The 26,545-nt window shown below is 42.1% G+C and overlaps 1 protein-coding gene across 1 annotated transcript; it reads right to left on the bottom strand.

The window, feature by feature from the left end:
* Positions 1–273: 273 nt before the first annotated feature.
* On the bottom strand, positions 274–24,862 carry LOC135238288 (NLR family CARD domain-containing protein 3-like). The gene is made up of 10 exons (XM_064306064.1): positions 23,999–24,862; positions 22,388–22,549; positions 17,117–17,186; positions 15,436–15,733; positions 13,002–14,605; positions 7,042–7,226; positions 4,507–4,680; positions 2,949–3,110; positions 2,166–2,212; positions 274–1,943 (listed from the first exon to the last, which is right to left on the bottom strand). The coding sequence occupies exons 3-10, from the start codon at positions 17,120–17,122 to the stop codon at positions 1,318–1,320; spliced, it is 3,102 nt and encodes a 1,033-aa protein (XP_064162134.1). The 5' UTR covers positions 17,123–17,186; positions 22,388–22,549; positions 23,999–24,862; the 3' UTR covers positions 274–1,317.
* Positions 24,863–26,545: the final 1,683 nt, after the last annotated feature.

Here is a 26,545-nt window from a genome sequence, read left to right as displayed (position 1 = left end):
TGTGTGTCCTGTGTAGTGTGTGTGTGACTTGGTGTGAAGAGTGTGTGTGCGTAGTAGTTGTGGTGGCTTGTCCATGAGTAACATGTGTATGTATTTGTGAGTGTGTGTGCATGACTGAGAGAGAAAGGGTGTGTGTGTGTGTGTGTGTGACTGGGTGTGCGAGAGTGTGTACAGGTGTGTGAGTGTGGGTCTAGGTGCACATGAGTGTGTGTATATATATGTGTGAGTGTGTGATTGAGTGTGTGTGTATGTGTATATAAGTGTATGTGTCTGTGTGTGTATATGAGTGTGTGTGTATGTGAGTGTGAGTGTGTGTGTGTGTGTAGGTGTGGGTGTGTGAGGGTCTAGGTGTATATGAGTGTTTGTGCTTATATATGTGTGTGAGTGTGTGATTGAGTGTGTGTGTGTATGTGTATATGAGTGTGTGTATATATATATGTGTGTGTGTGTGCATGCAATCAAGTGTGTATGCGCACATGTGTGTATGTGTGTGCGTGTGTGTGTGTGTGCATGTTTGTGTGTGCGTGCATGTGTGTGTGTCTACTCCAGTTAGCAGAGGGACACTGAGGAGTGTGTGTGTTGACACGTGTCTGTGTCTCTGCACGCATGTGTGTGTGTGCGCATGAGTGCATGAGTTTGTGTGTGTATGCGTGCGTTTGTGTGAATGTGTGTGGATGTGAGAGTGTGTTCATGTGAGTGACTGAGTATGAGAGAGAGAGAGAGTGTGTGTGTGTGCATACGGTTTTGAGCGTGTGTACGTATGCAGGCATGTGTGTGTGCGCGTGAGAGTGAACTGGTGAATGTGTGTTTTTGTGTGCGAGAGATTGTGTGTGTTCATGTGTGTAGGTGTGTGTGCATGTGTGTGATTAGGTGTGTGAGTGATTGGGTGTGAGAGAGTGTGTATGTGTGTGTAAGTGTGAGTGTGTGTGCACGAGTGTGTGCGTGCGTAGGTGTGTGAGTGCGTGTGCATGAGTGTACATCAGTGTGTGTATTTGAGTGTGTGTGTATGAGTGTGAGTGTGAGCGAGAAAGGGTGTGTGTGAGAGTATGTGTGTGTGGATGTGTTTGTGTAGGTGTGGGTGTGTGTGTCTATGTGTATCTGAGTGTGTGTGTGAGTGTGTGATTGAGTGTGTGTGTGTGTGTGTGTGTGTGTGTGTGCGCGTGCATGCGTGCGAGTGTGTATGCGCACGTGTGTGTGTGTGCATGTTTGTGTGTGCACGTGCATGTTTGTGTGTGCGCGCACGTGTGTGTGTGTGCATGCGTGTGTGAGTGCATGTTTGTGTGTGCGCGCACATGTGTGTGTGTGTCTCTACTCCAGTTAACAGAGGGACACTGAGGAGTCCCACACTCTAAATCCAGCACAGAGGGGTGTGTGTTGAGTGAAGTGTGTGTGGAATCTGTGCAGGAGGGTCAGTGTGTCAGAGTCAGAGACGCTGTAGAAGGACAGAGTGCCGGCTGGACGGTCCACACACACTCCTACCCTGTACACACACGCTCCTCTACCAGCACCATCACCATCATCACACACTCCTGCCCTGCGGTAGGGGGAGGGGGGGTCAGGTAGGTGTGTTTGCTTCTCATTGTGAAAGACAGAGATTTCATAGATTTCACCAAAGTAAATTAATCTGCACTCCAGACTCCAGGAGTTTTTATTCAGTCCAAACACACAGTCAGAACCCTCTCCTTTCCTGCTGATTCCTTTATCTGTCACTGCTATAGAAACCCGTCTCCCCCTCGCCTCAGGCCCACTGAACTCAGCCTCCCAGTAACAGCGCTCACACACACTCTCTCTGCACACAACCTGGCGCACATGCTCAAATCTCTCTGGATGATCAGGATATGGCTGCTCCTCTCTCCCCCATGTGTGTGTCACCTTCCTGTTCCCCTCAGACAGAGACAGCTCTCTGTGCGCTGTGTTTGGATCCAGTGTGAGCTGACAGCCGTCTGCACACCAGAGACATTAATGAGATTAATTATCATTACTAATATTCACCTCTTTATGTGTGTGTGAGAGAAAGAGCTGTGATAGTACCTGTGTGTGTGTTTGTGTACATGTGTGTTTCTGTTTGTGTGTTTATGTGAGTAAGAGAGAAGTCTCTCACTCACACACACACACACAACAGAGTGTGTATCTATGGAAAGTGTTCTGTGTTGATACACACTCACATTTCCTGGGTCCTGGTTTGGTCCTGTTCTCTCCTCCATTGTCCACACTGTAAGAACAGCAGAACAGAATTCTGAATTTTAACAATACTTTATTTCCACTCTCAACACACCAATGACATCACATAAATAAAAACAAAGACACAATAAAACACAAAACCAAGATCATATGAAAAAAACACAAATCTGTCACAAAGGAAACGTATTCCATTCCTTCACCCTATTCCATGTGCAAAAATAGCTCCCCTCCCTCCACTGAACATAAAACACCCTTATAACACACACACTCTGAAACACACTCAGGTTCTCCATTGCTTTGTAATACTGAAACTCCACCATCACTGTGTCCCTGATCAAACCCCAAACAGCCACATCTTGCCGGTCCCCTCCACCAATCATATTTTTCCCCACTTATAGAAACTGCCATTTTAGCCCTGAAATGAAATAAATTAGCTGGCACGTATCTGTGATTGTATGGGAAACCAAGGATAAAATAAATAAACTTCCCAAAAAAGAAAAGAGAGGCTGAAGTCTGGCACACCCAGAAAAACTATGATAAACAGTTTCTCTCTCCATACAGAATGGACAATGGTGGGATCCAGTCGGGTTCATCACAGAAATAAAACTATTTACTGCAGTGATCCCGTGCAGCACCCTCCACTGTAGATCTCCAACCCTCTTGGGTAACGCTGGTTTGTACAGTGCCCTCCATGCCCTCCAAACCCTTCTGTTTGTGTGTGTGTGTGTGTGTATGAGAGGTGCAGTGTGGAAACTCTCTGTACTTACAGCAGTGTGAGTGTGTCCAGTTTAGCAGCAGACAGCACTCTTACTCCTTTGTTTCCTGGGTGATTGTATCTCAGGTCCAGCTCTGTCAGGTGTGAGGGGTTTGAACACAGAGCTGAAGCCAGAGAATCACAGCCTCTCCGTGTGACTCTACAGCCTGACAGTCTGCAGAGAGAAGGACACACATACACCTAAAACACATTAATATAAACTAACAGGGCTGTGTGCATTAAACACCTAGCAGTGTGTTACACACCTTACACACATTCATATAAACTAACAGGGCAGTGTGTGTCAAACACCTAGCAGTGTGTTACACACCTTACACACATTAATATAAACTAACAGGGCAGTGTGTGTCAGACACATAGCAGTGTGTTACACACCTTACACACATTAATATAAACTAACAGGGCAGTGTGTGTCAGACACATAGCAGTGTGTTACACACCTTACACACATTAATATAAACTAACAGGGCTGTGTGTGTCAAACACATGGCAGTGTGTTACACACCTTACACACATTAATATAAACTAACAGGGCTGTGTGTGCCAAACACAAAGCAGTGTGCTACACACCTTACAGCACATTAATATAAACTAACAGGGCTGAGTGTGTCAGACACATAGCAGTATGTTACACACCTTACAGCACATACATATACACTAACAGGGCTGTGTGTGTCAAACACATATTAGTGTGTTACACACCTTACACACATTAATATAAACTAACAGGGCAGTGTGTGTCAAACACAAAGCAGTGTGCTACACACCTTGCAGCACATTAGTATAAACTAACAGGGCTGTGTGTGTCAAACACATATTAGTGTGTTACACACCTTACAGTACATTAATATAAACTAGCAGGGCTGTGTGTGTCAAATACATATCAGTGTGTTACACACCTTAATATAAACTAACAGGACTGTGTGTGTGAACACATAGCAGTGTGTTACACACCTTACAGCACATTAATATAAACTAACAAGGCTGTGTGTGTCAAACACATATTAGTGTGTTACACACCTTACAGTACATTAATATAAACTAACAGGGCTGTGTGTGTCAAACACATAGCAGTGTGTTACACACCTTACACACATTAATATAAACTAACAGGACTGTGTGTGTCAAACACATAGCAGTGTGTTACACACCTTACAGTACATCAATATAAACTAACAGGGCTGTGTGTGTCAAATACATATCAGTGTGTTACACACCTTACACACATTAATATAAACTAACAGGGCTGAGTGTGTCAAACACATAGCAGTGTGTTACACACCTTCTACAGCTATATATAAAATAAAATTAATGTGGAATGAATCATTATCAAACACATTTGAGTTTACACCCCACTACAGTTCAGGAAACAGGACTAATTCATTTTCTTCATTCATGTGTGTGGAGTCTTATTCTTCCAAGAGGAAGAACAGGAACATGCTGTTTCAGTTCTGTGAAGTGTCTGTTTTCACATTAGAAACATTGACATCAGTGTTGTATTTAGTCACATTGGAGCCCTTTGGATTGAAGGGGTGTGTGTTTGTACGCACCCCAGTCTCTGCAGATTACAGTGTGGGTCCTCCAGTCCAGCAGAGAGCGCTCTCACTCCTGAATCCTGCAGGTTGTTGTCTCTGAGCTCCAGATCTCTCAGCTTTGAGTCAGGAGAACGCAGGACTGAGGCCAGAACATCACAGCAGCCCTCTGTGAGATTACACCAACCCAGCCTGTGGAGAAACCACACACACACACACACAAACTCACAGCTGTGACACTGTGCACCGTGGCACTTGATATATATATGTACCTACGCATTCCTGAGACCCAGATAGCCAGCGACTTCGGGCCAGAATCCGGCCCGGAGTCACTTGCTATCTGGGGATGTACACACAGAAACAGGGAGGGGGGTGTGTAAATTAAGTTCATTAAGTATTCTGAGTAATACACAAAAGTCTAAGGCAATCACTGGCCTCTATTAACTGACAAAAATAATGAAACCTCAAGGATGGGAGTCTACTGCAAGGGATTCATTGCCAAACCATTTCCATATGATGAACTAATCTGACTTGCAAACATATTCATTTAATCTGCAAACACAAGAAACAGCATTTTTGTGGTGCACTTTACCTGACCTGACATGTTCTTCGGGCCATAAACATCTATACGTTTTAAAAACGTTCAATATTCATCACTATGAATAGATGAATATAACTATTAATGTACACGTGAAACCCATAAGCTGAATACGTCAACTGTTATCATGATAACATTTTCTTCCTAATCTTGTAACCATCAAGTTATCAAACAATTTATGGTTAACTAATTCAGTGTTTTTGACATTCATTTTAAAATTTTCACAACGGTGAAATGAAACCGCATTCAATACAAAATTACGAATTATTAACGTTGCGTAACATTGCACATGTTAAATGCGTTAGAGGGCGTGGTCACCATGCGAGACGCTCCTCTGACGTTTACTGTGACCTCAGATAGTTATCTTAAAAAAATGATTACACAGTACATAAACATTATCTGATAACTAGTAACACTGAAAATCTTGTTACATTTTCTTCGAACACATGACTCAGTTGGCAATTGCGTTGTTGTAACTTAAGCTTGATCAAGGCACAATTAGCTAGTAGCACCCACTACCTAAGTACATCATGATAACCTAGTAGGGAGCCAGTGAAGAATAAGCAGCTTACTGTCACAGACAACTTAAATATATACACCAGTATATAAAATAACATAAAGGTTTTATCTAAACAGTAATGATATCATTGGTCAGACCTGCGATATTGTACTTGCTAACAGGTGACAGGCTGGCACGATCTCCCAGCAATGCTCTCATAAGAAAATTAGTGAGTACAACTGAACTACGGCATCAACTGGAATTACACTGCAGCGCCATCTAGTGGCTGCATGAGAACACCACAACTGATTATTGCCACTAACTTTTACTGCTGGTAGACACTAGATTTTTAAAAACGTGGTGTCTTTTGAAAATTCCACACATTGCACCTATTTTCTGCATGTCCTTGCCCTATAATCCATCCATTCATTTCATTCTCGCGCACTTTTGCAAATATAACAGGCTAATTATTGCATTGCATTTAAATATAATTGTAACAATTAAAATAATAATGATAATAAAAACCTGATGTATTAAGTCATTTTTTTCTTTTAAAACCCCTTATCAACATGTTTGGTGGACCTTGTGGAGTAATATAAACTGCACAAATTTTTTTATAAGTGGGGGCATTTGAGTTATTAGAATACTTATCTAAGAATACTGTAAATTATGTTATCCTTCAGATGATAGGAGCTAGAGCCGGAACACTGAACTCGGAATCAGGTTATTCCACACAGCATGCCTGCTTACAGTGGTATAATACCCAGCCTATGACTTGGGACTGGGACCACAGAAGACTGAATAAACTAAATGATGTAACACTGCATCTAAACAGCAGCTCACATGTTGTTCAGATGGACACTCTCCCACCAAGATGTACACACATACCCCCCTGCCGGCCAATAGTTAATGCTTGGCTTTACCAGCAGAATAAAATACCATTTTATTCACAATCCTTTCAGAAATACCACAATCCTGTAGCACACACAGGTGTGTGATGAAGGAGTAAAACTCACCTTCATCAAAAGGTCAGTGTGTGAAAGAGAGTGGGGTAAATATATGGATTTCATTAGAGTTCATAGCAGGTAGTGAATAATGGAGATGGATGAAGACTGCAATGTGTGACAGACCTGAAACATTTTACTATACAGGTGGTCAATCTTTTACCATGTCAATCAGACACTCAGCATTCAGTCATCACCTGTGACCTGATACTACAGACTCCACTGAAACCTTACATTCTGCTCAGGAACCACAAACCTGGCAACCCTCAAAAGGTTTTATCCTGCTTTTATTTGCTTGTTGTGATAGAGGAGTAAGGTATATATGGGCAAAGAAAGAATGCTGGTGGACAGGAGTAAACTGAGAGAGAAAGAGCATTTTAATATTTCACTGAATAAAACCATAATCACAAATTCTATTTAGTTAAGATCACACAGTACACAACACTACTCACCCCAGTCTCTGCAGTTTACAGTTTGGACTCCTCAATCCAGCACAGAGCAGCTCCACTCCTGAATCTCCCAGGTTATTGTAGCTGAGGTCCAGATCTCTCAGGGGTGAGTTTGATGACTGGAGAGCTGAGGCCACAATATTACAGCACTTCTGTGTGAGTTTACAGTTGTTCAGTCTGCAAAGAAGAGTTCATATATTTTAGTATTATTATACAAGGTATACATTAAGCATGTATCTAATATGGGAAATGTGCCAATGACAGTGTTCAGTGATGAAGAGTGAAAATGAGGATTTTAAGGTTGATGATGCTCTGAGGAAGATGTCTGTGCTACACTCTCCAACTGCAGTATTTTGGACCTGAAAATTAAATTGAATTGGGGCAACGGGCTCATCTACCTTTTCTATCTTTTCTCTGGGCTTAACCCTCCCATCCCATACTAGACGTGCAGCTGCCATCTTTCAGAGTGGACAGCGAGTTAGTTTTCAGTGCTGTAGGATGTTTGGCCACCACCAAAAGTAAAGAAGTAAAAGGAAACACACATTTTTCAGAGTGGACATTGACTTTGCTAATTTCCTTTTGGTTTTCTGTGATGAACTTCCCACATCACTGAAAACTAACACACAGCTCAAGGCAGATTCACTGTAACAGGAAGTAATGCACATGCTCATATATATGTATTGTGGTGTGGGCCTCTGCAGCCCCGCCCCTCCCTGCCATCAGCTGCCACTCTGCTCCACTTCACCTGTGTCTCATTGGCCAGCCTGCAGCACCATGGACAGCGCCGGAGGGACAGGGCTGAGTTTCAGCACCTCCACTCTGCACTCAGACCTGGACAGCGCCGGAGGGACAGGGCTGAGTTTCAGCACCTCCACTCCGCACTCAGACCTGGACCTGAGATACAGTCAGGCCACCGGCAGCATACCAGTGCTTTGTCCTCACCACTTTCCCCTTTGCCTGAGTAGCTGCTGGCCCTATATAGGCCTCATGGTCTCACTCCAGGGGTGTGCTGGCTTTCCCCTCACTGAGTGACTCTGATTCTCTTTTTTTTTTTTGTGGCAGACTCAGACGTACCCCTCCTCATGGCCTGAATTTTGGACCCACCTGCACTTCCCTAGCACTTTTGCTTTCCCGAACATTTGAGTAGCCTGATCTCATCTCAACTCTCTTCTGGCTGGACTACCGGCATCTGCCACCAGACCCCTGCAACTCATTCAGAATGCTGCGGCTCGTCTGGTCTTCAACCTCCCCAGACACTCCCACGTAACTCCCCTGCTCACTACCCTCCACTGGCTGCCTGTTATAGCTCGCATCAAATTTAAAACATTGGTCCTAGCATACCAGGCAGTCAAGGGATCAGCCCCAGCATACCTCCACAAGATATTCAAACCCTACATGCCATCCAGATCCCTCCGTTCTGCTACCTCAGGACGCCTAGCACCTCCCCCTCTTCGCACCTGCACTTCCAGAACACGTCTCCTGTCTGTTCTGGCCCCACGATGGTGGAATGACCTCCCTGTGGAGGTCAGAACAGCTGAGACACTGACCCATTTCAAACGACGACTGAAGACTCACCTCTTCAGGCTGCACCTCTCCCCCTCCCTCCCTTCCCCCCTGTAAATGACTAAACTTAGGGTTGTAACTAGGCAGCTGTTTCGTAGGTGACTAGGTGCATTAACTGTCTTAATGACTACTTGTGTTTTTTTCCATAGATTGCGTTGTTGCCGTTCTCGTTGTTAGTGTTAATCAGTTTAACCATCAGGGTCCAAGTTGAACTATGCGGTTGTTCCCTGCACTTGGACCGGTACTTCTCTCTAGGGGTTTCGTCATACTTGTTCCTGGTTATGGTTATACACTTTGTTGTACGTCGCTCTGGATAAGAGCGTCTGCCAAATGCCTGTAATGTAATGTAATGTAATGTAATGTCATCTTGTGTTTCACTTTTCCCCCGTCTTCATTCATTGTGATACTGCTGTCACAATAAAAGTCCTCTACAGGCATGTTGCCAGCACTGTCTGCCTCGTCTGTGCCTCGTTCCCATAGCATACAGCATGGATGTGATGAAAGTTTATTAAAGGATATGAAAGATATGGAATTGAAGGTATCTGTAAGTGGGTGGAAAATCACAACCTGTACCTGTACAACATGCCATATTAATGCTCTGCATGGACGATGAAGAACGGAGAAGGGCAAAATAATCCTAACACTATCAAGTGGCTTAAAAGTAAAATATAAAAAGGGGGATAGATAAGTCTTTCCTTTGTTCTCTTCTAATCATTAATTCATTATGCATAGACCAGGAAGAGAAGGGGAACCCCCCTCTTTCAAACACATGGCAAGGATTCAAACAACATTTGTTCTCATAATTAAAACTTACAATTAAAAGCAAGGAATGTTTTATCTTCACAAACAGCTTGGCAATTACAGCAATAACTTGAATTAATTCACCAAACTGAGTTTGTGAAGAAAAGGTGTGAAGTGCATTTACTAGTCCAAGTCCAAGTTAAGGACAAATGCTCATTGAATACAGGCTATGAAGTGTTGACTTCTTAAGCAAACATGAGCCTTTGGTCTTGTGTCTCAGCTTTGTCTAGCTTCTCAGCTGTGCGTCTTTGGCTTTGATCAGGTTTAATGTGGGAGAGACAAGCTGTGGTTTTGTTTTGTCTTTCATTCATTTCTTTCATGATTATCTTTTACTTCATTTCCAGGACTGTCTAATTTTTGTTCATGTAATTGAGCCTGTTATTAAATTAGATTGGGCCCTATTTTCGCAGTCAAGGCACAACTGTCAAACACTAGCAGCAATGCAAGGCGCTGGTGAATTTGGGTATTTCAGTAATTTTTTGACTCCAGGCACTAGCACAACTGTGGCACAGTTGTAAAAGAGGCTGGTTCGATCAGAATAAATTGACTGTGGGTGTGGTTGGGTTTGGTTTCATTATTGCCAATCAGATCACCCCATTTCTGTCCCTTTGGGAAACACAGCCAAATGCTAATTTCACCATGGCTGAACAGCAAGTGTGTTGTGATCATCTCAACTGAAGGGAGGAGAGTGTTCTCTAGCATAACTAGAAGTCTGTACAACACTAAATTCCTAGACCTTGCAGCAGGGCCCCTCCGTCTCCAGGCACCAGACCTCCCAAGGACAAGAATAAGTTAGAAATAATGCATGTACGTGTGTTTGTGTGTGTCTGTGTGTTTTCTTTCTCTCTGTCTTATACATTTGTAGAAGTCCAAACTGATGAGCTTGGCTTTCCTCCGGCTATGACACCATGCTGCCCAGGACTCTGAAAGCAACTGATAGATAAAGACCAAACTATTATTTCTGATTTAATTATTTCTGATTTAAAGCTTGTTTATGTAACGCTTAAGACTAAGAGATCACCGTGTGCTTATTCAGTATTTATGCTATATGACTAGTCACAGCCAATCATTTATTATTATTATTTTTTTTACTATATGCTTATGTATTAACCAAGTACCAACTGCCCCTGCTTTCTTCAGTTCGTGCTTATCCATTTTGTTGTGTGTAGGTACTGGACTCTTTCTGCAGAAATAAATCCTATTTCTTATATGGATATACCTTGTCATGCCTGGTTATTCTAAGGGGAGAATTTTCTCTGCCCAACACTATGAACTATTACAACCATTATGAGGACTTCTACAAACCAATGAAGATGAAACTGAATAGTTTTGATTCAATTTTTTGTTAATATTTAAACAAAAACAGTGTATTTTCTGTTCATATGCCAGTTTTAAAAGCTGTAATAAACGGTTCTGTTCCCATGAACAGTTCCACAGGGAGAATATTCCCAGACTGGCCAGGAGCAGGAGGCAGCTGGCAGAGACAGCCTCCAGTCGGCCTCTCCATCCTGCTGCTGCCGCTACTGTTTCAGCTAGGCAGGCATTGCGCTTGTGCACCAGAGGACAGGAAAGAAGCATTTTGTCTGGATTTACTATAGCTTTTTTGTTTCTTTACTGTCAATTTTTGTTTTATACCACTATTTAAAATAAACAAAAAAATAATTTACTTCAACTAAGTGTCATTCATTCCAGACATGCACTTGATAAGATGAATGTACATTCACTAGTGAAACGGCTCCACAGCCAACCAGTCCCTGCTCTCTCGTGCACTCTGTGCTCTGTAATCTCTGTAGCGATCGTCACATGCGACTCTGCTTCTCTCTGTATGAAAGTCCTGTAATGTGTCCTCTATGAGGTCTATGTCACATCCATGGCATATGGCTATGTAGTGTAGAACACAGCACACCACAAAGAATGCACTGACTTTCTGAGGGCTGTACAGTGATGTACCACCCAATCAATCCAAAATTCTAAAATGCATTTTAAACATTCTAAAGGTTCACTCAATCATTGACCTAGCCCAGCCAAACACATGATTAAAAGCAAGTTTACAGTGCGTTCTGGGCTCACTGTAAACACTATCTGAGGGGTGTAAAGCCGGTCTCCCACCTGTCTCATTCAAGTAGCTTACACAATTAACTCCACTGCCTAAATAGCCAGCATTGGACTGAATAACTTTTCTTTAAAATAGTTAATTGAAATAAACAAAATATTTCTTGTATCTGTGTTATGTGTTTATGGATTCACATGTGTGGCACAGTTATAATGGCAAAATAGCACGAGTTAAAACCTGGTATGGGTTGGTTTAACTGCAAACGCATTATTCAACTCCAAACTAACACAGTGCCAAATGTTTCTATTGGCACATCCCCGATTGCACCAACAAACCCATGCTGACACAAGCAGATTAACTGCAGACCATAAAACTAACAACCCTGGTGAAAGTGAAAAATATGACAAGCAATTCCAGGTGTGTTTGTGCCTGTGCTGTCACCAAAATAGGGCACCTTTTCTTAATACTGTAACTTAATATAGCTTCTCTTCATTTTAATCTGCATGAATTGTATGTTCTGACAAAGGTTGATCCATCAGATCACTCTGATATCAATAAACTCCTTATTTATTTCACAATTGCTATCTTTGCAAATAATTTGTAAATGTATCAAATCAGTAAATAGTAATAGTAAATAAAATAAAATATATGGTAAGTGCTGAGGTTTTGCATTTGATGCTGCTTATGTTCTGGAAATAAGACATTAAATGAGGGCACAAGTTAAAACATCTTGATTCATAAATCGTTTTTTAACCAAATTTTCTGTTGCCCGGCAATTTTATTGCACTTTATTCTGACCAGAATTAAAAAGTGGGAAAATATGTGGTCAATCATCTACATTATTAATGACATAATGTAAGGTTGGGGCTGGCGAGCAACGTCAGAAGCGGACAATAAATCAACAGGTAGTCTAAAAGCTGACTGCGAACAGCAGTCGACCACTAAGCGAAGTAGGAGAAAGGGAAAAGGGGAATAAACCCTGGCAAAAGGCCAAACAAAAGGCAATCCTCAAAAACAGGACGAAAGTCTCTTGACTGAGAACCAAAAACAAACGCCTAGGTAAGTAAGTCTCTCAGCTGACCTGAGACTTGCTGGAGATAACTCTATCACAATATCTTCTTGAAAGTAACAACTCTCAAGTCCCGGTGCTATATTAGCTCCGTACCCGATAGCCATCGAGTAATCACATCTAGCGCTCAAATACCCAGACTTACGGTGCTTGTAAAATGCAAGAGCACCGAGCAGAGGGAGTGAGGTCCTATAAAGGGTAGACTCCATGGCGATCAGAATTACAGGGAATGAGAGGCGAGGAGAATGTCCTCTGCCGCACCAGTGCAGCACCACCGCAAGCCGACATTACACATATACTCACATGGCCTTCTGCAGTCCTGACTATGGTACCAGTCTCTGATGACCTCTCTGCTGATGTGTTGTATGTCTTCAAGTCAACTCATCCAGGATCTCCTCCGACATCAGTAACACAAAGGCCAGAGCTGAACATTGGTCTGGTTCCAGCTCTTTATCAGAAAGTTTCCTGATCTCAGGGATTCTGGATTTCCTGCACTAGAGAGTTGTCATTCAGTTCATTGAGACAGTGGAACAGATTGATGATCCTATCTGCTGAAGATTCCTCTCTGATCCTGTCCTTAATGTACTGGACTGTTTTCTTAATGCTCTCTGATCTGCTTCCTGTCTGTGTCAGTAGTCCTCCTACCAAAGTCTGAATGGAGTCCAGGGAGAGGCCGAGAAGGAATCGGAGGAAAAGGTCCAGGTGTCCATTCTTACTGTCTAAGGCCTGATCCACTGCACTCCTGTGTAACTCAGACAGCTGCACTCTGTCACTGTGAGGTTTTGATTCTTCTGCTCCGAGTACATTTCTGTTCTCATTTACACATGATTGAAATACAAACAGGGCAGCCAGATACTCCTGAATGCTCAGATGCACAAAGCAGTAGACCTTCTCCTGACCCAACCCACACTCCTCTTTAAAGATCTCTGTGCACACCCCAGAGTACACTGAAGCTTCACTGACATCAATGCCACTCTCTCTCAGGTCCTCTTCATAGAATATCAGATTGCCCTTTTCCAGCTGTAGAAAAGCCAGCTGCCCCAGTTTCAGGATGATTTCTGTATCTGATGCTGACATCTTCTTTGTGTCTGTCTCATCAGTGCCATGATATTTCTGATTCTTCACCTTAGTCTGAATGAGCAGAAAGTGTGTGTACATTTCAGTCAGAGTTTTGGGCAGATCTCCACTCTCTGTTTTACCCAACATTGTCTCCAGAACAGTAGCAGAAATCCAGCAGAAGACTGGTATGTGACACATGATGTAGAGGCTCCTGGATGACTTCATGTGTGAGATAATTCTGCTGGCCTGGTTCTCATCTCTGATTTTCTTCCTGAAGTACTCCTCTTTCTGCGGGTCATTGAACCCTCGTACCTCTGTCACCTGGTGGACGCACTCAGGAGGGATCTGATTGGCTGCTGCTGGTCGGGAGGTGATCCAGAGGAGAGCAGAGGGAAGCAGATTCCCCTTAATGAGGTTGGTCAGCAGCACATCCACTGATGATGACTCTGTTATATCGGAGCAGTACTTATTACTTTGGAAATTTAGAGGAAGTCGACACTCATCCAGTCCATCAAAGATAAATACAACTTTGACTACATCACCGTCAACACTTTTCATCTCTTTCAGCTGTGGAAAGTAGTGCTGCAGAAGCTGCATCAGACTGAATTCTCTTTTCTCCTGCAGATTCAGATCTCGGAAAGGAAGAGTGAAGATGAAATCAATGTCCTGATTGGCTTTTCCTTCTGCCCAGTCCAGAATGAACTTCTGCACAGAGACAGTTTTCCCAATGCCAGCAATGCCCTTTGTAAGCACAGTTCTGATAGGTTTCCCTTGTCCAGGTAAAGGCTTAAAGATGTCATTGCAGAGGATTGCAGTCTCCTGTGTGGTTTGTCTCTTGGATGCTGTCTCAATCTGTCTGACTTCGTGTTCATTATTGACCTCCCCACTTCCCCCCTCTGTGATGTAGAGCTCTGTATAGATCTCATTGAGGAGGGTTGTCTGCTTTGCTAAACCTTCAAATATGCATTCAAACTGCTTCTTCAGATGAGTTTTCAGTGCCTGCTGGGCTCTTTTTATGGACTCTGAAGAGAGGAAATATGAGAAATAATAATTTAAAAAATGTGATAAACATTTCCCACTCAATAACAGATTTTAAGAAAAAACAGCCAATAAAAGAATTAATGCATTCTGTCTTCACAATATTTCACACATATCAGTGTTATATGCTTATAGTAACAGTATGTTACACACCTAACACAGCATTACACACCTCTCTCACAGTGTGTTACACACCTTCCATCATTAAAATAGAATTTCTTGCTGACAGCAGCATCAGTGTCACTGTCACTCTCGCTATAATCGTTTTTGACCAAATTAACACTAATGGGTATTTTTTTCATTATGATGAAAAGGAGCGCTTTTTTATTCCGAGTTCCCAACCAATTGCCTCCAACAAGGACACCCCGTTGCAGGGTCATGCTTTTGCTTTCGGAACGAGCTTCTTTACAGCGTGAGACACCAAGAGGCCCTTATAATGTGATACTTTTATACTGATTGCTGAGTTTGATTCCGGGATACAAACTCAGGGCAGTATGTCTGATGGGACAGTGGTCTAGTTACTGGTTTTTGAGCACAAGATTCTGCCTTTAAACCCCCCTCAGGGACATTTAATCTTGGCCATTTCCTTGTCCCTGTAATAACTGCTTGAGGCAATATGTTAATACATTTAAATGTAAAATGAATAAATGTTATTTTTGGCCTTTTATTTACAGTATGAAATATTGTCAATGTAAAACAGTATTATGAAAGTGTAGATGCTGTAAATCAGAACATTGATCACTGTTAGATTTGCTATCTAAACTCATATCAAAATTCTAATTGACACACAGTAGCAATGAGAGAAAGCTCTTACTGTGCTCAGGCAGATCCTTCTGCTTCATCTTCCTCAGGATGTGGAGTGTGATCTTCAGAAACCCCTCACTGCCACAGGTCTCCAGCAACTTCTCAACTATGCACACAGCCGCAGGATCCTCCTGCTCTCTCTCAATGCATTCAGGGTAATCATCAACTTCACGACTGTCGAACAATTCATTAATAAACTTCATAAACTGATCGTCAAGACAGCATTCCGGGCAATCCTGACTCAGATGGCTCTGAAACAGTTTCAACTTCACATCCTTCTTCAGCTTCATCAGAGTGAGCAGGAGAGACTGAAATAAACACAGGAAGAGGTGTGCTGTATCAGTGTGAAATAAATACATGAAGAGGTGTGCTGTATCACAATAATAAATTAACACAACAAATAAAATGGGCCATAATTCATGAACCATAACATTGAATTTTTACGATGCTACATGTAAGGTTACACATGCATCCGTAAATTATCCTGGATAAAGACATGACTCCTTTATATTGGCCAACTCTGTCATTCCTGCAGTCTTCTAGGGGAATCCCCCTCCTGGAGGGGTGGCTGTTAGGGACAATGGCTGTCCGATAAAGACACAGCTGAAGATAATATAATAGAGTTATTCAGTCGAAAACTCACAAAAACATGTACTGTAGCCCAATAGAGAGGACGTTTGGAATGCTGAAAATACACTTCAGATGTTAGTATAAGTCAGGTGGAACATTACAGTACAGCCCTCAGAAGGAATGAATATTCTTTGTGGTGTTGTGTGTTGCATAACGTTGCCAAAGTCATGGATGTGTCAGACATAAACAAGGACACATTACAGGACTTTAGAAGGCGTGATGGTGAACTGAATGTGCTGATGCATATTAATGAACCGAGATACCCCAGCAGCACGGGTGAGGAGGAATCAGCTGGCAGAAGAGCAGCTTCATCTATAGCCAGCCAAGCAGACACAACAGGTTTATTTGATTGAAAAAATCCACAACATTGCTCAGCGAATACAGCATTTATTTCGACATTTTAAATCACCTTTTTATGATTTACTTTCAAATATCTGCGGGATTCACTGTGCATAATGGTTGTTTTTTTTAGATCGCCGAATTTAAATGGACTCGCGCAGAAACAGGTCTTTTATGACAGAGGTAAATCTGTCTTTTCTAAGTCTTTTTAAATCCACCATTATATTATCAATCCACCAAGGTGCAAGTGCAGGTGGCTATTAGAGGGAACGGGAGATGATATGCTGACTGGTTTATAACATGTTTATGCCCAAGACACACCTATAAATTATTGCAATAGGTTCAGCCCATTGGAACCCTGTGCCTTACACTGCACTCAAATAATCCACTGTTAAACCAGTATAAGTGGGTTTGGACACAACCTAAATATATGTGTGCCACGTGCGTTACTATACGCTAAGATCATTAAAATAGAGCATTTTTTATTACATTTTTTAAATGTTTAAGTAAAAAGCTGGTTTATTGTGTTCATATGATATTCCACTTTTGATGATCATGAATAATATAAAAAAGGTGCAATATGTTATTAATGTTAAGGGCAATGTTAGGAACTTGTAAACATTACCCTTGCACTGTATTATAAAGGCATTATATATACCAAATAAATTTTCTGCACAAAGAAAACACATAACCCATTAAAAACAAGAAAAAAAATCTCATACCTTCATTGCGGAAGATAATTTATCTGAACTCTTCTCATCAAAAGAGCTGTACTCCAGTGACTGCTGGATCCTGTGAACAAAACATCGAGACAGAGCTTCCAGTTAAACTCATTCTCTTACTGCAGCTCTAACCTACAGCACATAGAGACAGAGCTTCCAGTTAAACTAATCATCTTACTGCAGCTCTAACTCACAGCACATGGAGACAGGGCTTCCAGTTAAACTCATCCTCTTACAGCAGCTCTATCCAGAAGAATCTGTTTACACATTGTGTACTGAACCATTTGCGCAGTTTCTCTCTTGTACACACATCAGAGTTAGAAACGAACAGAATGCGCAAAGCAAGTTCTGTCAGGAAACTCAAAAATTGCAGCTGACCAATCGGTCGGCTCCATTAAACTCATACTCACGCGTTTCCACAATCATCCAATTGCATACATACAACACTTTTCTCTTACCCATCCAATCACAGGCACACATCACCAATGGAGCGCATTTTCAACCCACCAATCAGACCTCTCAGTGCTGCTGCTTGCCTGCGCTGCTTTTGCCTGCTTCACTGCTGCTGCTCAGAACTGCACTCACCCTCCACCACCCCATCATCACCTGTTGTTTGGATTTGCTTCTACATACTGAGGGGTTTACTGGTAATGTTCCTGTTTAGTAGGGGAGATGTATAGTACTCCCTGTTAGACAAAGTTAGTGCGTGCACTAATGTCTAAAGCAGATCCATTCACCGCTGTAGGACAGTTGTAAGTTGTTTCACTGCAGTCCTCTCTCTGAGGGCTCAAATGCTTTATTTCTGCATAAGCTCCCAAATGAGCCTGCGTCTGTTACTTTCAACATTCCAACACTATCTTCCACTTCCCTTCAGGATCGCCAGACCCCTCATGCCAGATACCCATAATTCTAAGATCAAAGCTATAGATGACACTGGGGGGGATTAACAACCTCCTTGCACGTAGTGGAGGCATAGTAAGGAATGTTCATTCGCTGTTAACCACGCTCGTGGTATGAACCCCCACGGTGTGATATCTCTGGACTGCGTCAACTCAGCGCCTACATAACTGCTGCGTATCCCTATACAGCACCATCGACGACTAGTGGGCACCGTCAGTATTTCAAGTCCGCTTCACTCACACCAGCGAATGGAGGAAAGTCTAGTTGAAGAATTAACAAATACAATTACAATACCCAACAGGTCTGAAAAACTCAAAGTGAGTGCAGGCTATTAGAATATTACAGTATCGTGTTTCTGAGTTCGCTAGCCTGCATGACTTAGAAATAATTCTTCATCTTCTTGTAACCTAAACCAAAAGCAATCATGTTTTGTATGGGTATATTTTAATACTCACAACGAAGGTCGGGGTACAAAGTATATCCACCTTTCTTGCATTGCTAAATAATTATCCAACTAGATCAAAATTGAATTTCATTTACCAAAGTTATTGAAACCCGCCCCACAATGGGAAAGGATGACATGATACGAAGGTGTGCCCTCCAAACAGCCAATGACAGCTCAGACCGCTCTATCCCGACCAGGTTTTTAAGTCAATGACCACTGAGGCTGCCTCTCCTCTTTTTATCTTTTTCTAATTTTTCCTTTTTTCCTCCGTACCCGAGCCGTGGTTCACGTTGATTTTTAGGAAGCTATCCTAGCCTCGGTGTCCCCGCCGAATAACCCTGGATCGCTGTACCTTTGGACTTAAGAGTGTTTGCACCGCTTTGGAACCGTGTGTCTACGCCTTGAAGTACTGACGGGCTCGTGTTGGGAGTCCGGTGTCGCCGATCAAGCTGGCCTGTCCCAAGCTGCATTTTCCTGCTTTGAACTTTGCGCGTGCTGCCTCAGCTGAGTCTCGGGGATCACTTCCTCCTCCCTCTTTCCTCTCTTCCTCTCCTCTCCACACTCCAACTCGTAAGTAACGCCATAAATCGAAGTTCAATCAATCTTGACTTTGAGAAAGCCATCCACACATATGTTTGGCCTGTCCATGTACTGCATGCTTATACACACAGGGCCAAGTGACTTGAAAGAATTGAGGAAATATTGGGTAGCATTGCTTTGGAATACATCTTATTTAAATTTCGGTGAGGCAAGATAGCCTATATTGTTTGTAGATATCATTTCTTTTTGCAAAGCGTTTTATTATGAGAGTGAGAAATGCGAAGTGACCCTGTAAGAAACGGTTGTGGATTATGGCTATCCTTGTGTGAAGTTGTACAGTCTGATGAGCGTGTACAGTTTAGCAGTTTCGGTTTGCTATATATGTAAAACAGTGGCTGTGACAAAGGGTGCGGTGGCGTAAGCGTAAACGCATGAGAAACGCAGGTGAAATATGGCCAGTGTATGTACTCACGGCCATCCAACGAGCCTTGATTGACAAAAGAATCAGCAAGGTCGTAAAATTAGAGCTCCCTAGGTCGCAACTCGTGTAGCCTTCTGTCCTCCTCGGTTGTCTGTTATTTCGTGGAGATGCAGTTTTAGTGTTTGTAAGGTTTATAAGGCATTTTGATAGGCTTATCTGCAGGTAGGAATCCTCTTCGCTGTTTTGCTAAGCTAGAATCGTAAAACATGATAGTGGAGAATAGGAGCAGACGCATATGTCCCAGCAGGCTTTGCACATGAGAAAATAACAACAGTGTGAGATAAATTAGGAGAAATTGCGTAGTTGAAACAATATGTTTTTAGCAGAATGGGCATGTAGGTGAAGGTTGACATGATCACAGACTATAGTGCGAAGTAAATGAAGTGACCATGAACGCGCTTAGTTTCCTTATCGAACAGCATATATAAAAGTCTGTATAAAACGTTAGTCGTTGAAGTGGAGGGTTAAGTAACATGTGTAATCTATTGTACTGATGTGCTGTTGTCATGTCCAGTAGTAGTTATAATTATGAGTGAGTCATGATTTTAAATGTAATGTTTTAATGCGGAGTTGGAGAACGTACGTACGTAGTAATTGCTTGTATGTGGCTAGATAGAGAACAGGGCGAGGTAACATGAATGTAGAAACGTGGCGTTTGCTGATAAGAAGGTTTTGTACGGTAGCCAAGTGAAGAAACATAGTTAGTAGAAATAGCACAGTGGTGAACTGGTGTAACTTTTTAATAAAAGGAATACATTTGCCGCCATGAAATGCATATGGGTGGCCGTGAGTGAGTTTTGGTAAAGCAAATATAAGCGTAAGAAAACGTAAAAGAGGAAAATATCTGCCTGAGGGCGAGGCGGGATTCAATCCTTCAACCGGAGGTTTACCAATCTGTGACTTTAGCCGCGTTTCCACCGCAGGAACTATACCCCGGAACTAGGAACCTTTTGAGGAACTCAGTGCGTTTCCACCGCAGGAACTAGTCTAAATTTAGTTCCGGGGGCTTTGTTTTACCCCCCAAAAGGTTCCTGCTCGGGGGGTAGTACTTTCCGAAAGTACAGGAACCTTTTGGGTGGAGCTTGCAGCGCTGAACATTTCTGATTGGTCGAGTACTCGCAGCATTTTTTTGTGTCTATTTTCAGGCGCCATGTTTGAAAATATGCAGGCGCAAACCAATTTATTTTCATAATAACTTCAAATCAAACTTGTATGTTATGCGGCGCAGTAGCCTACTTTTGGTTATAGCCTGCCAACGTCTTGGAATTATAACGTGTGCTCTTCTGTTCTTTTCTTGCTTTAGTATTCGTTTTATAAAATGCTAAGCATTCGTGCTGGGACAGCATATTACGTAGCCTACTAAAACATTCAAACGGATTAATTCGGTTGCTGAATATTTTCTTCCGGATTTTCTTTGTAAGCCCGTTGTAATTGACTCAAAACGTTTGATACAGTTATGTGAGGTATACGGTAGTTCTGCGTAATTCACATTGGTGATACAGTAAAAGCAAACTGGAAATCACCTTCCGCACTTTTTGTCAGGGTAAAATAATAGGTTAATTCTAGTAATTGTACCTTTAGCTTTTTCAGACTGCCGTAATTTTACTCTGCCATTCTTCAATTCCACAAAAAGACCAGGAAGACTATGGACTAATTTATGGTGCATGGTTCGCATCTGGAGGGCACACTTCGCTGCTCGGCTAGCAGTAACTTCGAAGGAAAACAGTGGCTGTACCACTACTAATTTAAATTTTCACGCAAGTCCGAGTTTTCGTTTTATTCTTGTCATTTTGCGATTAGCCTATATAGAATTGACGATGAGAAAGTAATCAAACAGCAAATTGTTTACAACATGTGCATGTTTTCTGCTGTTGTTGCCAGTTATATTGGAAATGTGAATGCATTCTGTCGCTTCGGATGTCAAGACATGAAAGCGAATGTTCGCATAAAAACATAATGAATGTGTTTGAGAGGATATATAAAACAGTTACAATCCCCTTAGTTTGGGACTTTATTGTGTGGACATGTGAAGTTTTTTATGAAATCTGTCTGTTGAAATGGGGTCAGAATGTACAGAATTGAATGTTTTTAAGGGCTGAGTGTCTGTGGCTGTTGTGGTTATTTCTGTGGGGAACCCTGAAAAGTGCCAAACTCTCGGTGCTGTATATGTATGGGGCATGCCCCCGCCAAGGTGTAACTTGGCGGGATGGCATACCTGCCACACACTCAGGTTCTCAATTGCTTCATAATACTGAAACTCCACCATCACTGTGTCCCTGATCAAACCCCAAACTACAACAGCCACATCTTGCCAGTCCCCTCCACCAATCATATTTTTCCCACTTATAGAAACTGCCATTTTAGCCCTGAAATGAAATAAATTAGCTGGCACTTATCTGTCTTTGATTGTATGGGAAACCAAGGATAAAATAAATAAACTTCCCAAGAAAGAAAAGAGAGGCTGAAGTCTGGCACACCCATAAATACAATGATAAACAGTTTCTCTCTCCATACAGAATGGACAATGGTGGGATCCTGCCGGGTTCATCACAGAAATAAAACTATTTACTGCAGTAAATGGACTGCATTTATATAGCGCTTTTATCCAAAGCGCTTTACAATTGATGCCTCTCATTCGCCAGAGCAGTTAGGGGTTAGGTGTCTTGCTCAAGGACACTTCGACATGCCCAGGGCGGGGTTTGAACCGGCAACCCTCCGACTGCCAGACAATCGGTCTTACCTCCTGAGCTATGTCGCCCCTGCAGTGATCCCATGCAGCACCCTCCACTGTAGATCCCCAAACCTCTTGGGTAACGCTGGTTTGTACAGTGCCCTCCACGACCCCCAAACCCGTGTGTGTGTGTGTGTGTGTGTGAGGTGCAGTGTGGAAACTCTCTGTACTTACAGCAGTGTGAGTGTGTCCAGTTTAGCAGCAGACAGCGCTTTTACTCCTGAGTCTCCTGGATGATTGTATCTCAGGTCCAGCTCTCTCAGGTGTGAGGGGTTTGAACACAGAGCTGAAGCCAGAGAATCACAGCCTCTCTGTGTGACTCTACAGCCTGACAGCCTGCAGAGAGAAGGACACACACACCTTACACACATTAATATAAACTAACAGGGCTGTGTGTGTCAAACACATAGTAGTGTGTTACACACCGTACACACATTAATATAAACTAACAGGGCTGTGTGTGTCAAACACATAGCAGTGTGTTACATGCCTTACACACATTAATATAAACTAACGGGGCTGTGTGTGTCAAACACATAGCAGTGTCTTACACACCGTACACACATTAATATAAACTAACAGGGCTGCGTATGTCAAACACATGGCAGTGTGTTACACACCTTACAGCACATTAGTATAAACTAACAGGGCTGTGTGTGTCAAACACATAGCAGTGTGTTACACACCTTACAGCACATTAATATAAACTAACAGGGCTGAGTGTGTCAGACACATAGCAGTGAGTTACACACCTTACACACATTAATATAAGCTAACAGGGCTGTATGTGTCAAACACATAGCAGTGTGTTACACACCTTACCCACATTAATATGAACTAACAGGGCTGTGTGTGTCAAACACAAAGCAGTGTGCTACACACCTTACAGCACATTAGTATAAACTAACAGGGCTGTGTGTGTCAAACACATAGCAGTGTGTTACACACCTTACAGCACATAAATATAAACTAACAGGGCTGTGTGTGTCAAACACAAAGCAGTGTGCTACACACCTTGCAGCATATTAGTATAAACTAACAGGGCTGTGTGTGTCAAACACATAGCAGTGTGTTACACACCTTACACACATTAATATAAACTAACAGGGCTGTGTGTGTCAAACACATATCAGTGTGTTACACACATTAATATAAACTAACAGGGCTGTGTGTGTCAAACACAAAGCAGTGTGTTACACACCTTACAGCACATAAATATAAACTAACAGGGCTGTGTGTCAAACACATAGCAGTGTGTTACACACCTTAATATAAACTAACAGGGCTGTGTGTGTCAAACACAAAGCAGTGTGTTCCACACCTTACAGCACATTAGTATAAACTAACAGGCCTGTGTGTGTCAAACACATAGCAGTGTGTTACACACCTTACAGCACATAAATATAAACTAACAGGGCTGTGTGTGTCGAACACATATTAGTGTGTTACACACCTCATACACATTAATATAAACTAACAGGGCTGTGTGTGTCAAACACATAGCAGTGTGTTACACACCTTCTACACCTATATATAAAATAAAATGAAATGTAGAATGAGCCATTATCAAACACATTTGAGTTTACAACCCACTACAGTTCAGGAAACAGGACTAATTCATTTTCTTCATTCGTGTGTAGAGTCTTATTCTTCCAAGAGGAAGAACAGGAACATGCTGTTTCAGTTCTGTGAAGTGTCTGTTTTCACATTAGAAACATTGACATCAGTGTTGTATTTAGTCACACTGGAGCCCTTTGGATTGAAGGGGTGTGTGTTTGTACTCACCCCAGTCTCTGCAGATTACAATGTGGGTCCTCCAGTCCAGCAGAGAGCGCTCTCACTCCTGAATCCTGCAGCTCATTGTCTCTGAGCTCCAGATCTCTCAGCTCTGAGTCAGGAGAACGCAGGACTGAGGCCAGAACATCACAGCAGCCCTCTGTGAGATTACACCAACCCAGCCTGTGGAGAAACCACACACACACACACACACACACACACACACACACACACACACACAAACACACACAAACACACACAAATTCACAGCTGTGACACTGTGTACCGTGGCACTTGATATATTTATGTACCTACGCATTCCTGAGACCCAGATAGCCAGCGACTCCGGGCCGGAATTGCGCCGAGTCCGGCCTGGCAGTGCTGACTTCGGGCCAGAATCCGGCCCGGAGTCGCTTGCTATCTGGGGATGTACACACAGAAACAGGGAGGGGGGTGTGTAAATTAAGTTCACTAAGTATTCTGACTAATACACAAAAGTCTAAGGCAATTACTGGGCTCTATTAACTGACAAAAATAATGAAACCTCAAGGCTGGGAGTCTACTGCAAGGAATTCATTGCCAAACCCTTTCCATATGATGAACTTATCTGACTTGCAAACATATTCATTTAATCTGCAAACACAAGAAACAGCATTTTTGTGGTGCACTTTACCTGACCTGACATGTTCTTCGGTCCATAAACATCTATACGTTTTAAAAACGTTCAATATTCATCACTATGAATAGATAAATATAACTATTAATGTACACGTGAAACCCATTAGCTGAATAGGCCTACGTCAACTGTTATCATGATAATATTTTCTTCCTAATCTTGTAACCATCAAGTTATCAAACAATTTAGGGTTAACTAATTCAGCGTTTTTGACATTTATTTAAAAATTTTCACAACGGTGAAATGAAACCACGTTCAATACAAAATTGCGAATTCTTATTTAACGTGACGGTAATATTGACAACACTGTTTAAAATGATTGTGGGAGATGTTCTCTGAATAGCATTTCAGGGAAGCTCAAACAATTTACTTCATTATCCAAAGTCCTTTCATTACATTACAGGCATTTAGCAGATGCTCTTATCCAGAGCGACTTATACAACTTTTACATAGCATTTTACATTGCATCCATTTATACATATATACTGAAGCAATTTCGGTTAAGTACCTTGCTCAAGGGTACAACGGCAGTGTCCTACCTGGGAATCGAACCTGCGACCTTACAAGCCCAGTTCCTTACCCACTGTGCTACACTCCGTCCATTCCGTTTCATAAAAAGCATTTTTGGTATGCATCACAATTTCTTTGTGTTCCTTTTCTTTATCTTACAATCTCTTCAGGTGCATGTCCTTTCCTCTCTTATAGCATAGTGTCCAGTCCATCTTGCCATGTCTTCTCAATAAAATGATTGCCTTTTAAACACTGTTAAAGCTTTCTATTCATGGTTATTGGCAACTCCATATTTTGTCATATATAAAGTACTCTTTCTCTTACAGCGCATCCAAAGTATGTGGCTTACTTACACACTGACTGAAGTGTGCATCTCTGCTTGAACAAATCACTGAATTGGTGCCATAAATAAACTTCTCTTTCATCATCTTGTGTTTGAAAGCCAACTCTAGGGAATGACATCCGGTCCAGACCTCCATAGAAGCATCCAATTGCACTAAGTCTGGCTCTGACAGACAGTAGTGCGTCCAATGCGAAGGGAGGCTACTGCCTCCTGGAACAGCACATAGAACACTGCAGTGCACATAGCCATGGGCTACAGACTCCAGTTCAGAGTGAACCCCCCCATTTCAACAGAGTCATTTACTCTCAAACACAAGAGAGCGCTCCCATGTTTAAGAGGAATAATTCCTTCCTTCTTACAAAAGGGGGAAATACGTGTGGTTCCCAGAGATCGAACCCAACATAGTTTTTATTTTCCTTATTTCCAGCTTCCAAAGAAGGACGGTTCTCAACTTCCTATCTTGGATCTCAGTGTTAAACAAACATTTGAGGCAATATAATTTCAAAATGTTAACATACAGAACTCTTTCACGTTCAATACAGAACGATTGGAAAATTTTGTGCAATTCTTTTAATCAATCGTCGGCACCCAATAATTGATTAATAATGATTAACTGATTAGATTAAAATCTACTCCATGGCCTATAAAAAGATGACTTAAAATAATACCTAAGCATTATTTTTAAGGAGTATGCGTATGTCTATGTGCTTTGGGGTAAGTCTGGTGTGCAGTCTGCTGAAGGTGAGACCAGCAGATCAGAAGACACGCTCAGATGGCACTGATGTTCCAGGAATGGACCAATAACGTTTCACTAATGCTGCCAGTCAAGGGAACCATGACTCTCTAATTTAACATTTTAGAAACGTCTCTTTAATTTGAAATCTAATCACCAACATTAGGTTATTCATTGAAATGGTTTATTGAAATTTAACAGTTTCATCTATAGAAACTCATCAATCAACATTCTTATTAAGAATTAACAGTTAATTGATTAAGTTAACATCACTATGTCACATCAGTAAATCTT

The sequence above is a fragment of the Anguilla rostrata genome, chromosome 13 (assembly GCF_018555375.3).
Source record: "Anguilla rostrata isolate EN2019 chromosome 13, ASM1855537v3, whole genome shotgun sequence".
Taxonomy (NCBI): domain Eukaryota; kingdom Metazoa; phylum Chordata; class Actinopteri; order Anguilliformes; family Anguillidae; genus Anguilla; species Anguilla rostrata.
The sequence above is the reverse complement of the archived record's forward strand: the minus strand, read 5'-3'. Positions and strand labels throughout refer to the sequence as shown.